This window comes from Pelodiscus sinensis, chromosome 5 (genome assembly GCF_049634645.1).
Source record: "Pelodiscus sinensis isolate JC-2024 chromosome 5, ASM4963464v1, whole genome shotgun sequence".
NCBI classification, from domain to species: domain Eukaryota; kingdom Metazoa; phylum Chordata; order Testudines; family Trionychidae; genus Pelodiscus; species Pelodiscus sinensis.
The window spans coordinates 54851952-54870754 of record NC_134715.1 but is presented as its reverse complement, the minus strand read 5'-3'; the positions used below and the strand labels follow the sequence as shown (position 1 = coordinate 54870754).

At 43.2% G+C, this 18803-nt stretch overlaps 1 protein-coding gene across 12 annotated transcripts in view; it reads right to left on the bottom strand.

Moving 5' to 3' along the window:
* FHIP1A (FHF complex subunit HOOK interacting protein 1A) overlaps positions 1-18803 on the bottom strand; it is a 136317-nt gene that overhangs the window by 44243 nt on the left and 73271 nt on the right. For all 12 annotated transcript variants that reach the window (XM_075930044.1, XM_075930047.1, XM_075930043.1 and 9 more), the window contains 3 exons: positions 17951-18106; positions 14235-14321; positions 2017-2184 (listed from right to left, as the gene is read on the bottom strand). In XM_075930044.1, coding sequence (XP_075786159.1) covers positions 2017-2184; positions 14235-14321; positions 17951-18106 — 411 coding nt within the window. The remainder of the gene's footprint in view (positions 1-2016; positions 2185-14234; positions 14322-17950; positions 18107-18803) is intronic.

Sequence of the window (18803 nt, the reverse complement as noted above, 5' to 3'; positions counted from 1 at the left end):
AAGAAAAATGTGAAAGCAAAAGCATTTTAATAAGCTTATTTATTTGTATTTCATTAAAAGGAAAAAAATTATGTAAAAGTACTTGTCAGAAACAAAGAGGATGGTGTTTTTTATGTATGGATGGGTGGCCAAAAGAGCTTGTAAATTTAATCCTGTCAATTATTAAGAAGTTTTTTCAGCAATAATAATATGTGCAGCTTTTGTGCTGTAGAAGCCCACAGGAGGCTGCAAATCTAGCTGTTGCATTTGGGCCAAGGTATGCTGCAAGAAACTCATCCAATATCACAGAACCATGGCCAAGATCCTGAGTTGTTCAGGGCTGGAGAATTCTTTACAATACTCATTTCCTGGGGAACAGTAATTCCCAGGAATTACTAAAATAACGTCTGCATTTTTGTCTACAAAAGCTGTTTTCAGAGTTAATCCATCTCTGAAATGCAACAGCAACATGCACTCCCATTCCTAAATACACTGCCGGCCCAAGCTGCTGGCCCTATTCCACAAACATAATGCACATAGTGATTCCCTGGTTTTGCCTGCACATATGCCCACATGTTACTCTACAGCATATTCATCAACTAGCTACCTATAGTGATGTGCTATGAATATTTTATCAAGGCGCTGCCTGCAAAATTGTTGCCTTAGCCTGCTATAAACTCTGTGTACCAAAAGTCCACTCACTGCAGAGAAGAGGGACTCAGAATCAGATATTTAAATACATAAATAACCAACCAAAACAGCTCTTATAAACAAAGAAGCAGGCAACATTACTGGTAGGCAAACATGCTGGAAAGCTTTATACAGTAGACTTCCGATAATCCGGCACCTTTGGGACCTATTATCGGATATGCCGGAGTATCGGGAGGTACTCTGGCGGGGGGGCTGAGACAGGTTTGCCGGACCCACACGGTGTCCAGGGGCTGGGCGGGGAACGGCACTGCGAGGGAAGAATCCTCCACCATTTTGAAGGAAGGCGGGGGAAGCCCTGTGCTGCCGCCGAGAGTTTCTGGGAAAGGAGGGGAGCGGGTTCCCCACCCCACAGACTGCAGTAGTTATCCCCGAGCAGGGGGGTGAAAGGTGGTGCTGTGGGACCAACCCTGCAGCACCCCAGCTGCTCTGCTCCACGCCGCTTCCCCAAGTCCGCCGCTGCCACTGCTGAAACTGACGAGGGGCGGACTTGGGCAAGTTGCAAAGCAGAGCAGCTGGGGTGCTGCCAGGTTGGTCCCGCAGCACCACCCCTCACCAGCCTGCTTGGCGCCTGCCAGCACCCCAGCTGCTCTGCTCCGCGGCATCCCCAAGTCCACCGCTGGTCAGTTTCAGCAGCGGCAGTGGCGGACTTGGGGAAGCGGCATGCAGCAGCTCCAATTGTCTGGCTGGCCGGAGCACTTCCAGTTTCTAATTGGTGCCGGACTATCGGAGGTGCCGGACAATTGGAGTTTTACAGTACTTGGTTCCTGAAGAACAAACTAGGCATACTGACAGTGCTCAACTCAGATACTTTGGAAGCAGGGGTGGATATAATGACCTCATGGTTTTGGGGCTTGGTAGTTTCTTCTGCAAAAATTAATTTTAAGATCCCTGTTACTTGGTGCACTCAGAGCCATTTCATAAGGCCAATTTTTTCTTCTATTTGTAGAAATCTCAGGGATGATTTATCAGGAATAATTTAGCAGTATCCAGAGGGGGAATAATTCCACTAGAGGCAGGTAAATGACTCCAAATTTACCTTCAATTTTGTGGCAGAAGTTAGGTTCCCACAAGCCGCCCCTCCCCTCCTCTCCCCCGCTCCCTCAAGTCCCCTTCATCCACCTGTAAAGCGATTTTACACAGTCCTAAACTGCTCATCACTATCATGGCTAAGTGATAACAATTATAGTGAAACAACATTGTGATCAGGTATGAAAAGAAATTCACAGTTAAAAGTTAAACAGAGACATAGTAGATACTGATATGATGAAGCTCCCACTAAATTTGTCAACCCAAAGTCATCAGTAGCTCCTCTCCTGCTTGCCTTACCTGAAATGGAGTGTTGATCCGGCTTGTGAGCGTATCTAGGATGTGCACATTCTCATGCTGATGCAGCAGGATGAAACGCAGGAAAATCTGAAGTAGAGCTGGCTCAGAAACACTGCGTAAAAAGAGATCCAGGTATGCAGTTGTTGTCATTACCTCCTCCACAGTCACCTACAAGCAAATATACGATAAGGGCATATCACAAACACCACCACTGTACTTACATTATGTGTTGCTTCTGCAGAAATGCTAATATACTATAAAACACATTTTGTGCTTTTTGTTTTTAAATAAGTGGAAAGGAAAGCCTCTGACTAATTCAAAAATCAAATATTTTGTGCTTGCTGCAGTGATTTGATTAGTTTTTGCAAGTAATACACGGTGTGTCCCTCCCCCCCTCCCAAAAAAAACCAAACAGAACAAGCCAATCTCTGTCTGCTGAAATACAACACTAGTTCACAGATAACTTGAGACCCTCACCACCATCCCTCTACCATTGGGCCAGCTTGGTTCTTTCTTTCTCCTGCTACTGTTCAGATTTGCATTCACGGAATTGTAAGGGCATTTATTTGGTATTCCAATTAACAAATCGAATATTAGCAGGAGTGAAAAATGAACAAGTGTAAAGAGCAATGAATGAACAACCAAAACAGGATACAATGATCTTTTTAAAAAAATATATCCCGCTACCCAAGTGTACTTTGTCTTCACCTTTCCATTTCTTTTCCAATGGCAGTGTAACACCCTTCCTCAAATACACACATGTATACCACACAAATAACAGATTGAGGAACAAAAATTCCTACCAGATTTCAGGACCAAGTATTTAGTATTCATAGGTCAAAATTGATATTGCATGTTACTTGGCTACTGCAGTTTTTTTAAGCTTATCTATTGACAGTATGTGCTGGCAAGGCACAATGCATTCCAAAGGCTGCATTTGCATCATACACTAATGCTGCAAAATCAGCTTCTTTTTTTAAAATAGCTACATATGAGCCTAATAAGCTTACGTGTTCGAAGATAAATCCTTACCTATAAAAATCTGCCTATAAGAAAAGGGGCATTATACATCTTTTGTTTACCACTCTTAACTAGATGAATGAAAAGACCAATTTTATTAAAAAAAGAATGAAAGCTGTCACTTAAAAGCTAAGAGGATTTAGAAAGTATTCAGAGGGCAGCATTTGTGTAACACGCTATAAATATTAAAATCCCAGTTCCATTATGCTGCATGTTAGCTAGACACATGATAATGTTATGTTGCAGTTTCCTTTCAGAGCATTTTTAGGATCATCTACAGAACAATCATGTTTCCACTTGCAACAGAACAAGGAATATTGTGTAAAATCTTGTGAAATGTGTAGAAATGAGGAGCACCCCAAGTACCTTTAAATTTGCGGGTATTTTTATTCACTCAGGCTGTTATCCGTACACTGCCTCTTTGTTAATAGTTCAAGTAGTTTGGACCACTAACTCCTCTTTATATTAGAAAAAATACTGTACTAATGCAAGCTAGTCATAATCCTTCACGAAGGAAAAAAAATCAGGAGCTCATCTTCTTGGTTTGTCTCCATAAGCTCAGTCTGAAATAAACCTAAAACCTAATAAAAAAAGAAAAAAGGAGACAGAGGAAATTCATGGCCACAGCCTGTACGCTGCATCCCCTTTTCACCAGCTCTGCAGACTCAGTAAAATCAGGTACACAATGTATTATTTATGAACTCTCTCAGCAAACAGAGAACATAGCTGCTGTACCAAGGGACCTACAGTCTAATATAGGCACTAAAATACAGTTTATACATGCATTAAACTCTCTCACCCAAAGTTAGAGGATTATTAAGATTGGAAAGTAAAGCACTCATTAGTTAGAAAATGCCAAAATTAAGATAGCTTCTGCAGCCTTACTTCAACCCCTATATACTTGCATTATGATGTAGCCTTTGATTACATGATCACATAGTGTTGATGGAATATATAGGGCAAACAACCAAGTCACTGTCCAACATCAAAGAGTGTGAAATAAAGTTTGGAGTTTAGTATCTTGCACAGTACCACAGCAAATACACCATTAACAAATCCCTTTTAACATTTTATTGAAGATACAGAAGAACAGGAAAAAAAAAAAAAAAGAGTCAGAGCATTTAAAATGTAAAAGTAAGACCTTCACTTTTAACAACATTCCCTGTTTCCTTTAGCTGGAGCGAGTTTTTAAGAAGGAAATCCATTGTTAGACAGTCCAGTCCCTTAGATTGTAATGAAAATGCTAAAGTAATAACTATCCTTTTGAGGAAAAGAGAGGTTACTTGAGTCGTTTCTGATTAAGTTTAATCTCATTTCACTCTATATGGTGACTGCGATTCAACTGGAGCTGTTAGAGGTGCGGACCTGGATCCCTCTCTCTGGCCTGGATATTTTTTATAATTAGCACAAAGAAGGTCCGGGGTCCCAGGAGATGGTAAGAGTGGGAGCCATAATGGTGAAATTTGCTGCAGTAGCTTCTGTCGGTTCCTCCCCTCCCCCCATACTCTTTTCTTTAAGGACTCACAAAAGAAATGGTGGGTGGAATAGCCCATCTCCTCTCCTCATTATTTTGGCCTCATTAATTTGTTGGACTGATTATTACAACAGCCCCTCCCCACCGCCGCCTCCCCCAAATGCACCAGCTCTGAGGATAACTTAGAGTTGTGTCAAAGAGGTTGTTGCCTGTAGGATCCTGGCTTCATTTATTGCAGTTGGAAAGCATGTTGTAAATAAGACAGGGGATGGCAGGAAGAGAAGGGAGGGCCTCATGGTTAAGGTAGTTGAATGCTTCCTTGGAGAACTGGATCATTTTTTTAAAAAAAGCAAAACGAAAAAAAAAAATCTCAGAAATTCCATCGTATTGACACCCATGTAGTTCATCAGCAGGGTGGGAACCTTTACCTGCACTGCTTAGTCCTCTGCCATAAACTAATGGAATAATTGACTGCAGAAGTTGGTTGTCATCCTCTATGTGGACCATCACTGGAGGCAAATGAGATACAAAAACTTTACCGGGGATTTCACAGAGATCTACCGACAACACAGGAATGGGAAGACAGGTACCCTGGGTTCCAGTCTAGTCTCCAGAGGCGAGCGTGTTCTAGTGATCACAGACTTTTGTCTATTCTACCCAAGTTTGACCCCCTTCTCACTTTTACCTCAGGCCATCACCTTCATCAGACAGTCTTGCTTTTACATCTCTGGATTCCACACCTCACACTCCTGCCTATGCACCCCATTATTCTCTCACTGCTCCCTGTCCAAGTGTCCTTGCTCAGTAATTCCCCTCACAAATCCCAGCTCTTTCCTATTCCCAGCTCCTTGTTCCCTCTGTCCCTCCCTTCCAGTAGCTCTCTTCCCTCGACATATTCTTTGTTCCTATCAGATCCAGTCCCAGGGTACCCTACCCAGGCTCCAGGACCAATATTCGTGCCACCCTCCTGCTGACTCCTTTTCAGTTTCTTTGCCCATGTGGTCCTAGTACTGTGCCTGCAACTTGACCCTTGATCAGATCTATTTCCTCTTTTTACCTCCTTCACCATGCCCCAATGCATCACAGTTCCCAGTCCCTTTGCCCAGTCACTCCCAACCTTCCCCTTCACCTACTCCCAGATCCTTTCTCATGTCAGCCTCCCCAAGCCAGTCTACTTGTCTGATTCTACTCCCCTCTCCTCCTGATCCCCAAAATCTGCTTCTTGTCCGTCCCCCCCCCCCTCTGTAGGGATAACATATTAATGTATTAAAAATGATTCCCCAAATGGAAGTGACCCCCCATAATTTGTTCCCCACAACTTAAAGTGTTTAGATTTATTATTAATTCTTATTATTATTATTATTATTTGTTAAGATTGTTAAATGTTTAGATTTATTATTATTATTATTGTTCCTTTAGAATATAATGTATTAGGTCATGTAATTTAGAACTGTTAAGAATATAATCCTATGTAGCCAGAAACAGCCCCCCCCCCCCCCTCTGTGCTCCAGGGCATGCGCAAGCTTGTGCAAGGGGCTGCTTGAAATTGACATTGCAGAGATACATTGTAACAATGCATTGTCAAGCCACTAACTCTGCTATGGGAGCCAAGCCCTGTAATTGACTAAGGCCATTGTTACTTAATTGAGGCCTGTTCTCTTTAAAACATTGTAACTTTATTCAGCACTCAGAGAATGTTTTAAGCAATACCACCCAGAAACTTTCTGTAACTACAACTCTGATATATGTAAAGTTATTATTCTACAAAAACATTGTATGGGAAACATTAAGGAATGTATGTAAGAGAGAGAGAGTGCTTGGATGATGAGTGAATGGCTCTGAGAGGTGCCAGCCTGAGAATACAGCAACAAAGGGCTGAAGAAGGCGTCAGGTGCCAGTGCAACCAAAAGGTGTCAAGTGGAGAAACTGGAGGTCCACCCGATGAGATCACTGATGAGCACCTGGCAGCCACCCTGGAGACATCAGCATGATACAGCAATTTCCATAGACTGGCATAGGAAGAAATTCCTATAAGAACTGGACTAAAAAACTATGGAATCAGAGTCCAAGGTTCTGCTGCCAGCCTACCAGGAGCTTCAGATGCGCATCTGATCAGGACTTCGCTCCCCACTACCATCACTTGTGTACAGAATACCTGGCCAGTATCCTGTCACAAGCAACTTCCAGGCTGGTAACTATACACAGAACTTGAATGAATGGATGTATGAATGAATGGTTTATATATATATATATAAGTGTATAAGGGTTAAGTAGTGTTAGGAATAAGTAGTTAAACAACATTGTTTGCTTCTATCTTTTCTTTATTTTTTTTATTATTATCTTTACAATAAATGTGGCTTTTTGCCTTATCCCCCTCATAAGATCCTGCTTGCTTTTATTTGGTACAACACCTCCGCATTTGAATGAGGCACCTTCCTTCCACCAGCTACAAGGGAGCTTTGAGGACTCTCACTTGAGATGCCAGGACCTAGCAGAGCAAGTAGCAGCCCAGAGCTGCAAATTTCAGGGCAAGTCCTTCTCCAGCTCATGGCATGTCCAGTGTATGTACTAGGGATGTAAGTCGATTAATTGATAAGCAAAAGCGTGTAGTTTAATGCTATAGACTACACGCATCCCCCCCACCAGTAATTTTTTTGGCAGACTTACCAGCAGCCAGGTCCGGTACATACCGCCACTTCAGCTCTGCCTTTAAAGTATATTAGGAGCCAGGCGGGCAGGCAGCTTGTCTCTCAGTTCCAGCTTGTGCCAGGTCTGGGAGCGCAGACAGGCAGCTGGTCCACAAAAGGATCTGGTTTTAAACGGTCTCCCCTAACGGATCAGCTCCCCCCTGGCACTCTACACTGCAGCCTCTATGCCAGCCCCACCCCCAGGGACTATAGAATAGTCAAGTAACTGATAAGAATTCATGAGGTTAATAGACTATTCAGTTAACCGATATTTAACATCCTTATTATGCAGAATCTTCTGGGAATCTAGCTGTGTAGATCTAGTCTCTACTAACTGTAACAGTATGTAATATATGCCAGGGCCTTAGTGTGGATGTGGTGCAATTCCCCCCCTAAAAAATTAAAATTCACAGTACAATGCTGAAACATTATTTGTAGGATATACTTGGAACCAGTGGTCTCCTCACCCTTCTCTGTTATTTGAGAAATGACCTGGAACTATAAAGAGTTGATTGACCGTGGCAGGGATGGAAGGAAAAGGTTCAGAAGCGTGAGAGTAAACAACAAAAAGACAAGAGGAAAAAGTGTCACTGAATTTAGTGAAAGAGAGAAAATGGGAGAGGAAGGGCAAAGGAGTTTGTCACCACTATAGATATTGTAGGCGGGCCAATGAAAAAGCTAATTACTCATTGTGCTATGTTTGGCATGTAATATAGTCATCTGAAATCTTTTGGGCCTGATTCTTTCATAAAGAGATGTAACTCTGCAGTAACTCAGCTCCCTATCTGTAAACTGGGGGACAATGCCCTCCCCTCGCCTAAAGGTTTTGTGAAAATTCATTGTGAAGAACCCAGACTGTGGTGATGTGTGTCACAGAAAAGCTCCTAAGTAACTTGACAGCTCTGTATTCAGAGCAGGATTTAAACATTATGCAGTAAATGAGGCCTGGGGCCACATGTTGAACAAGAAAAAATAGCATAACCGATCACTAAGCGAGCAACAGCCATCTCTTGTACTGAATGAGGCTGGGATACTGTCAAAAATAGTATGTGCTCATGTAATTAAATACTGTACCATAATACATAGGTACAAGGGGTATAAATGAAGGTTGCACAGACAACTCTACGAGTCCTGGTGTTCCTTTACTTTTCAGTGATGAACTCTGCAACCATAACAGTGTTTTAACAACATCATTTGTATAATTAGGTATATAATGTGTATTTATATGAATTACTCCAGAAAAGCCCAGCTAGCACCTAGGCAAGGGTCAAAAATCGCATGAAGTCAAACTTCATGTTAGGGATGTTATATTCAGATTAATTGGCTAATCGGATAGTTGATGCAATTTGCATCGACAATTCGATTAGTACATAAGGGCACCTCTGCCTTTGAAGTGTAGCAACAGGCCCAGGGCTGTTGCTGCACTTAAAAGGCAAAAAGCGCTGAGAGGAACTCAGGGCCAGTGGGGGACTCGAGCAGTTCCCCACTGGCCCCGTGCTCCCCATGGCGTTTGAAACCAACAGTGCTGTGTGGGGCCGCACACAGCCTTTCAAAGTGGCAGCGCTGCATACGGCCCAGAGTCAGGCCTAGGGCCTCCATGCAGCACTGCCGCTTTGAAGCACCTCCTCTTCTTCCCCCACTTACTGCCTCTTTCTGATAGAGGCAGCAAGTATGGGGGGAGCGACTAGTCAACTAGTGCGTCTACTATCTGATAAACAAATGCTTATCTGATAGTCAACTAGTCATTCACATCCTTTCTTCCTGCCATGGGTTCTACCTTCAATAGTCTGGAAGAAGGTATCATTAAAGTGACAAGTGGATTTTTCAAGCTACAAGTAGAAGCTCTCTAGTCTGGCACCCTTGGGCCTGGCCTGAGCCGAACCAGAGAATTTAGGAGTAAATTAGAGCTAAATAACACCACAAGGACAGAGCTGGGACTGGTGGCTGTAAACAAACTTTATGAGACTGCAGAAAATTTGGCCACACCCATGGTAAGTGGACATCGAGCTAACTAAAAATCATGCCAAACCATGGAGATTGCCAGACCAGAGTGCACCAGTACAGAGGTTCAACCTGTAATTTTTCACATAGTTTTCCTTTTGTTTTCCCTCATGCTACTTGTGACAGTTGGTGTGTCTGTCCTATATGAACTAGGGATGCAAAAGAGTAATCGAAGTGTCAACTACCCAAATAAGCCTAGGCTTATCGGGTAGTCAAGTTGACTACTCACATTTCCCCCATCTCTTGCTGCCTCTGTCAGAGACGGGGGGGGGGGGGGAGAAGTAGGAACTGGTGCTCTGGGGGAGCAGACTTAAAAGCTGATTCCCCCCAGCACCATCTCTGCGGTGTGTGTAGGGGAGAGGAGGGGGAGGCAGAGGTACAGCACCCCTTTGCTCTGCCTTTTAAATGTAGTAAGAGCCTTTATTTAAAAGGCAGAGCTGCAGCGGGGTTAGCGCCTCGGGACGGCACAAGCGGGACTGCTTAATCCTGGCTTGCGCTGCCCTTGGGAGCGCAGTTTAAACTAGTAGGAGCTGGGCTGCCCCTCTTACTTATTGACTAATCGAACAGTCGATGGACTAAATTCCATCGACTACTCAATTAGCTGATTATCTGCAATTTAACATCCCTAATATTGATCATACTTACTCTGGAAACCTTGGATAAGGAAATATTGTAGTTATAAGACAGTTAACCTAGAAACTGGAACTGTTCATTTGCATGGCTAATACTGAAGCAGTTTTTCTTAAGACACATAAAAACAAGGAAATTAAATTTTCTGAAGACTACCTGCTAGTTGCCATGCCTTCAATTAAATACCTCTGGGAGAGGGATTTGAGGAAGTGTGGAAATGCTTCTTATTAAATGCAAATTGCATTCAGGTAAACACTAAGAGTACAAGTAAGAAGAATCTAATAAAATAAAAGAAATACTTTATGCTACAACAAAGATTAACCCTAGTTGGGGAACACATTGTTCTATTCCACATAGACACCAAGACAACGGGCTCTCTTACATAGTGAAATATCTGAACTTCCAGACTGAAAGGGTAAGCAGTATATTAAGGAGAGAGACAACAGTGTCTTGTAGTGAAAGGTTACACAAACACAGACTGCAGATGAGGGGAAAATTTTAATAATTCAAGCTCTGGACTCACCCACCAATGACTCCACAGTATCTAAATGGATGTATTCATTTACACTTGTCATACATTTTGTGATTCTTCTTTTGACTTTTGTTTTATGCCAAACAATTTTTTGCTTTTAACCAACCGCTCTCTCCCCATCACCTCTGAACTTTAGGAAAGGAAAACTCCTTATTACTCCAGGAAAAAACAACAACTTCTGACCTTACAAAGTATCCACTCAAAGGTGGAAGAATTACAAAACCCCTCCCTCATGGGCACTATAAAGAAGGTAGTTAAAGTTAGTGGGAGCACTGGAAGTCCTTGAAGGTCTCAATATGCGATAATTTAACTATAATACTGTTTGCTTTATTCTTTTCTTTAAATCTCCAATTTGCTAGAGTGAGACCTTACTAGAAAATTGCTTTCTGTATTTCATATATTTAATACGTACATCCACAGTTAAGAAATAAGGGGTATCAACTCTCATACTTCAGAGCATAAGCCAACCACCAATTTTCTTTAACAGGCTACGCCAGATCAGATGGAACACCAGTCTAAACTGACCACTGTTTCCATGTTCTTTCATTCCAAAGCCGAGCCATAATCCAGTCATTGTTTTGCATATGTATTCAGGCTCATAGGCAGGAATTTCTGTACAGGGATGCGAATGGAGGGAGAGGCTAGTGGCTGCCCCACCCCCAAAGCCCAGCCCTTCTCTGTCCCTGTGAAGGAAGGGAAAAATCAGTCCCAACATTCCCAAGGCCAGCCAGAGCACAAGTGAGGGAGGTTTGGAGGACCATGGGGGAAGGGGGTGCATTCACACCCTTTGCATCCCCCTGCGTAAGGGCCTAGGATTAAACTAAAACCATTGGAACAGGTTTGGATCTGTGGCTCAGATCGGAGAGCCACCCACCAAAAAGTATGGGGATAGATGGGTTTTGGATTCTAGCTTTTGCCCTGCTCCTAGGTTTTGAATTAACCGTAGCAATGGGCAGAAAGCTTATGTACATTTATTGAAGCAGTTATTCCGTGGCTTTGGGTTTATAAAAATTACAATCCAAGAATAAAAACTAAATAAATTACCCACCCAGAATGGTCTAGATTAGAAAAAATTAATCCACAGTAACAATACTATCCCCTTTCTCTCTATCCATGACCCTCCAGAGACATAACTATGTATCTCAGTGGTCCCCAACCTTTATGGGCTCCCGGGCACCCGGGGGCGGGGCCACTCACGCGCCGGGCGCCCGGGGGCGGGGCCGCGCGTCCTGGGGCACGCCAGGGCCGGGGCCACCCGAGCCCCTTGTGCTGTGGGCCCGGGGCTGGCGCCGCCTCCCGAGCTGCACGCCTGGGGCCGGCACCGGCGCCGCGCGCCCGCATGTGCCCCGGGGCTGGGACCGCCCGAGCGCCGCGCACCAGGCGCCGGTGAGTGTTGCGCGCCTGGGGCCGGCGCCTCCAGTGCGCCGCGTGCCGGGGGGCGGGGCCAGCCCGGGTTGTCGGCGGGCGCGTACAAATGCCCCAGCGGGCGCCGCGTTGGGGACCACTGATGTATCTGAACTCTCAAAAGGGGTGAAAGGAAGAGAGGAATAGCAGTAGCAAGCTTTGCAGTATTGATCCAGAAACAACCAAAAAGAGGAGATATTTTCTGAACATTTAAAGGCTTTGAATTCCAGATCAAGTTCCTTCTAAGATGTGTGCCTGTGTAGGCACACATCAAGAATTAGAATCCTGCCCACCTCCTCAGCAGAACCACACATTGACTACTCAGCTGCTCCAGGGTTGGGGCTGGAGCAGTGGCTGGGGCCACATGGTGGGTGGTGGCTGCTCCAGCGGCCAAGACTGGGGCCAGGCGGCTGCGCTGGAGCTGCATGATGGACAGCGGCTGCTCCAGCAGCTGGGGACCAGGGCCTCATGGCAGACAGCGGCTGCTTCAGCAGCTGGGGCCACATGGTAGGCGGTGCCACATGGTGAGCGGCGGCTGCTCTGGCAGGAGAGGGGTTTTTAATAGGCAAAAAGCATATGGAGATATCTTTGTATTCTTAGATCATATGTTCATCAAAAAGACTAAGTAAAGGAATAGTGGTTTTTTTTATGGCTCCGTGATCTGGTATTCAACATTTGTCAGCATTTTCAGGAAGTCTAGGTCTATTAATGTCACTGCCACTCATTTGTTTAAGTCTGTCTGACTTAGTTTAGCACTGCCATTTCTCAAAGCATGGTAAGAATATGGCAATTGATGACATATAATTCATTATTCAAACAGGAAAAAAAATTGTCATCTGGCATCTGAACCTTTAGGGTGCACCTGCTTCACATTTCTAGCTTTCCTCTGCAACTGTGAGGACTACAAATACAATATTTTAAAAAGGTGAAAGCAGACATTGTGATGCAAACTCTTGTTTCCAGCGAGACTTTAAAAAAAATAATGCAAGTCTCATAATAAAAATCACAGAAGGTGGCAAGATTGGAGTAGGGGAAATGGACAGCACAGCCTGAGTCCACCATACTGATTAAAAAAATGTTCTTTACGGGGGTTGGTTGACAATTATTGAAGGAAAACTGGGCCTTTGACAAAACAAGCCTTTTCTATGAAAAATGTTTACTTTCCTTTAAAAAAAAAAAGTTTTTTGTTTTACAAGTAGGATTTCCCCAAAATTAAATTTTCAGAATTTTTGACCAGTTCTACTTGTTATCCATGAATAACTAGAGTAAAAATCTTTAGTATGTTACTCCCTGCTAATTTTCCCTTGCCTCCATTTTTTAAAACTAGGAGTTTGAGTTTAGGCAGCATGGAATGTGGAACCATTCTTATTCATGAAGAAAGAACATCCAAGGGGAAAGAAAGCAGCACAACATCACAGTAATGATGTAGGAAACAATAATCCGAATCCCTCATATTATAGTAGGTTCACCATGCAGTCAGCATGCACTGCAACCCCGACTCCAACTCTGGCAGCCACCATCTCCCTAGCCCAGTGGTCACCATCCAGTAGATCAAGATTTACTGGTAGTTCTTGGAGCCTCTGACAGGTGATCCTGACTGGTTTGACCAAAAGCATCGCAAGTGCCAGCATTTCAGCTGCCCCTCCTCACACTGTTGCTCGCCTCTTGCCCTTTACTTTGGAGCTATCCCCTCAGGAATATCCAGCTTGCTGTGCAAGGGAGGGAGAGAAGGGTGCTGATATCAGGGTGCCCCTTCTCCCACTCTATCCTATCTCCACAGAGCAGAGAGGAGCACAACAGGACTTGGGATGGAGTTTGCTGGCTGCTTTTGGGAGTGGTGCAGGGCCAGGGCAGGGGTGGGCCTGCTTTAGTTCCACTACACCACCAACCAGGAGCCACCTGAGGTTAGCAGTGCCCAGATGGAGCCCACATCCCAAAACCTTACCCCAGTCATGAATGCCCTCCTGAACCTGAAGCCCCTGCCCTAGCTCCGAGTACCCCTGCATCCAAACACCCTCCGAGGACCCCCTCCAGCATCCCAACTGCCTGCCCCAGACTCAGCTCAGAACCCCTCTCACACTTCAAATCCCTTAATCCAAGGTTCGAGCCTGCACCCCAACCTGCTGGCCCCACCTGGTGAAAGTGAGGGAGGATGGAGTGAGCAGGACGCAGGGCCTCCGACAAGGGGCACAAAGGAGGTGAGGCAAAGGTATTTGGGTGAGATAGATCTTGGATTGCACTTAAATTCAAAAAGTGATCTCATGCTTAAAATGAACAAATGCCATAAAAAAAATGGAGAGTATAGGAAGGGGAGAGGACAAAGTTGGCCTAAACACATGCAAGTGGTCAAATTCCATATAATCTACCACCTTATACTATTCCACTGGTTATTAATGTTGCCTTTGCCTGCTATAAACATACGTGTATACACACACACACACACACACACACACACACACACACCACTGACCTTATGGAGTGCAGGAGCCACTACTGGCACCAAAAAACCATTGTAAATGTAGTTCACAAGCTGGTTACGAATTAAGGGATGTGCCACCTAAAAAAAGAAATCTTGTATCAAGATAAATTGTCTCTGAACCATCATATTGTTCTCAAATCAATAGTTCTAGGCAAAGATGCTTAAAATAAGATAAAACAGAGACTATCTTTAATCACTGTCAAAGCCCTCTTCCCATTTCCACAGGAAACCCTGATTTTGGTTTTGGAGTTTCTGTTATGTGTATTAAACGTTTTCCCTTCTTCAATTAAATGCAAAAACTACATTTAAGTAACAATAATAAGGATCCAGCCCAACACAAAGATCAGGGCTTTTACCATATATTTCTCTTTCCCTGTCTGCTGACAAAGATGAACGGACGGACAATGTGATGTTCGTGCCCATAAACCAAAATAGAACTGGCATGTCTAATTTTAGCCCTATCAGCCTTGACAAGGTCACTAAGGTAGACGTATCATCATTAACTTGACATACTTCAATAAAAAAGAAAAAAAAAGCAGTCAAGCAGGTTTTTATATATTTCAAAGAATATACTATGTTCGGAGCATTCTCACTTTACTACTCAAACAGGCAACCTTTATTCCTTTTGAAAGTGCATTACTCACTCAATAGACTGGTTAAGCACTTAAAAAAAAGATAAGTCACTTGTCATTTGTAATAAAAATCATGTGGTAAAACAAGACTAGCCATTGCTTATTTTTGCAATTTGGTGGTAATTTTTTGTTTTGAAAAGAGCAAAGCAGTTACATCGTATTATGAAATAATACTTTCTAAAAATAAATGTGATATTATAGGAGCACAATACTAATACCCCAATAATATTCCCCTCTGCCACTCAGTGGGTAGGAATGGAGAGGAAGTCAGAGAAAGGCTGGAATTCTAGCTTAATCTTCCCTGTTTATTCACTGATACGAGTAGTTGGCCCAACAGAGAAACTACTCCTCAAAAGACAGCAATATACTGCCCTCACCAGAGAATGGAGTGACCATGATGAATCTGTAGCATAGGGGATGCTTGCACTGTGTTTTAAAACTGGTCGCAGAGAACGAAGACCTGGGTCTTCAAATTCAGGCTCAGACTCAGGTTTTATCTATGCTCAGAACATTAAGTGCTGCTACAGCAGCTCTTTAACGTGACCATATATTTGTGGCACCAGCACTGGGAGAAAGCTATTCTAGTGCTATAAGAAAACCCCATCAACAAAGGACATAGCATTGTCTACACTGGCACTATACTGCACTGAAACTTGCTGCACTCCGGGCATAGGTTATAATTTTTCAAACCTCTGTGCAAAAAAGTTTCAGCATAGTAACCTAGCAGTGTAGACAAGCCCTAAGGCAATAAAAACAACTGTATAGATGCTCAGGCTCATGCTGTAATTTAGACTATGAAGCCTGGGACATGGGATTTGATACTATAGTATAAGACACTGCAGACCAGGGATGGACAATGATTTTTAACTGGGGGCAACTCCCAAGATTTTGGAAAGTGGTTGAGGGCCACACTCTTCCATGGTATCATTGGAGGTGGTGCAGGACTGGGATGGAGGTTGGGTGCAGAAGGGAGCTTGGGGTAAAGGATTGGGGTGCAGGAGGGAAAATGGAGTCTAGGAGGGAGTTTGTGTGAAGGAGGTAATTGTGACCTAGGGCAAGAAACTGGGGTACAGGGTTTTGGGATGTGATCTAAAGTAGGAGGGAATTGTGAACTCCGGCATCAGATGGAGTGCCAGATCTGGGAGAGCGTATGGTGCATGTGGAGTAGCGGGGCAGGAATGTGGGGCAGAGTGTTGGGAAAGGGAGGGGCTGAGGTGCCAGAGGCAGGGTCTTACGAGGAGACTTACCAGCCTGCTTGCAGAGCTAAAGGCTTGAAGAGCTTAAAATGTTTTTGTCTGCTCGGCCATGTGCTTGAGTGAGTGAGCAGGAGAGTTGTGCTTTGTGGCTGCTTGTTATTAAATCAGGTAGCTTCCACTGGCCAGTGTCTGTCCAAAAGTGGCCACTGGAATTGTGCTAGGGGCAGGAGCAGCATCTGAATCTTCCCCCCTCCCCTCCAGACTCAATGAGAAAGTGCCCCACAGCTGCGTTTCTCACTGCTTTGGGCTCCCCACTGCCTCCACGGGCCAGATCCAGTGGCTTGGTGGGCTGGATTCAGCCTTCAGGCCTTATTTTGCCCAGGCTTACTGTAGACCCAGGCTCTCAGACTTGCTGCTACAGGTTTTTAAATGAAGTGTAGACATATCCTCAGTCACAGGTATTCACTGTAAAGTTACAATCTAGCATTACATTAAAAATAGATATAAATTAATTCAATTCCTCCCCCAGCTCTTACAAAAGCATTCTTTAAAATATGTGATTGTTTTGATTTAATTTTGAACCGATTTAAAATTTCACTTTTCCTTTACTCTGTAACAGCTTTCACTCTACTGAAAAAAATGTAGTCTCAAATATCATTGGCTAAGTTTGTAACCTCTTTTGGAACAGGGTAGCTTAGAAGTGAGTACAGCCACCATTTCACATTTCAACACATACGCATTAGAAGACTCATTATATTGCTACTTCGAGAATCAAAACTATTGATTCTATAGGTGGTTTTTCTAATGATAAAGCAAGCTTCATCTGTGTTAAACAAAATCAGGTGTTTCACTATATTTTCCATACAGTATTATATAGAAAGTACTTTTTAATTCACAGTAAAATATGACAACTTCATTAATGTGACTGAGCACACATCCTCATACAGAAAACAAATCCACAGGTGCAGCAAAATTTATATTGTCTGCTCATAAAAAACACTTTCTGTAGAAAAACTGTACCTTAAAATAATATAAAAAACCTGATTTTTATCTTGAATCTGGAGATAAATAACCAGGAATTAAGAAGGGAGCAGGGTGGAGGGGAGAAAAATCAAGAACAGAGAGTGTTTTCTAAACAGACCATTTTGAACATAAATTCAACTAATCAACACAAATTAAATTATCAGGAGTTAAGCATCTTGAGTAACAACATTCTTTATACAGTACACATCATTAGGGAAAATAAGTGGTTTTGTTTGTAGATCTTTCTAAGAACCTAGATGTAAAAGATGTGACATTCGTCAATTCAAATAGATAAAATTATGTTTTCCCTCAAATAATGACATTTGATTTCTTTTAATATCAATGTGGGCATTTTAAAATGCATTCAACAATCTTTAGGAAGAAAATTAAGACAAATCTCCCAATTATTTGCTGTAATAACTCCCCCAAATCTGCATATTTACATTTTATTAATAAAAGCATTTGCTACTTGAAAGCCAGCCATGTAGATTACTCTTTACAGCCATAATGGACAGCTTTGGACATTTTTTCATCGAGTTATATAGTCCAAGACCAGAAGGAACCATTGTGATCATATAACCTGGCTTCCTATATAACACAGGCCATAGAACCACCCCCAAAATAATTCTTAGAGCAGAGCTTTCATTCATTTATTTAAACAAAGATGTTAAAAACTAAATAAAGATTAGTTCTATAGACTACTGCTCACACCCTGTAAACGACTTATACCCTTGAATGACAAAAGTGCAGTGAAGATGTAGCCTTAAAATGAGTGAACTCGGAACTACTCCCAAGATGTCCATAAAATTATATAGCTACTGCTATACTATATAGAACAGTAAGTCAGATCCAGTACCTGTATTACTGCATTGCAAAACTCTAGGGAATTCATGAACTGAACAAGAGCTGGGGACAGGAGCCAGTCATCTTTCAGCAGACAGTGCCATTCTCCATTTTCTTCCAACTTTGTAGGCAAAGATGAATAGAGGCCACTCAATCCCGTTGCTAGTACCTGTATTCAGAAACATAGAAGAAACTTCCACTTTCCCAACTGTTCAGTTCATGGGCTTACACAATGTTCCTACACAACATGAAAACGTTTTTCCTACTAGTTTTGTATCATCCTGAAATCTCTCCCCTTTTAATAGCTGCCACTCAGAGAAAACTGCCAAACACAAAGGCCATCTAATGATTTTAATCTATTTTAACTACCAAGCTACCATTGGGTTTTTTATGCTTGGAAGATAATTGTACATCTGTTCCTTCCTGATTTCACCTTTCTCCAGTGTAGGACCAGTCTCTATATTAGGGGTGGGGAACCTAAGGCCCAGGGGCCAGATGTGGCCCCTGGCTTGCCTGCATCTGGCCTTCTAGGCTCAAGGCTACCCCCACCAGCATTGGGGAGCCTGCGCTAGCGCTCCAACCCCTCCACACACACTCCACCATGGGGTTGGAACACACAAAATCTACCTAGCTTGGGCCTACCCAGGTGTGGGAGAGAAGTGTGGGGAGTGTCTTTCTGCTTCTCAGTCAGGGGCCACATCATCTCTGCTGTACATGTTGCTGCCATCTGGTGAAACATCAGAGAAACACCTGCCACTGTCTTTATAACTCCATAACCATAAACAGCTCATGTCTCATTGGGGACTGACATTTTATGGTTACAGGTGGCTTGGTTATGCACAGCAGTTCCACTATGAATTCTAGGA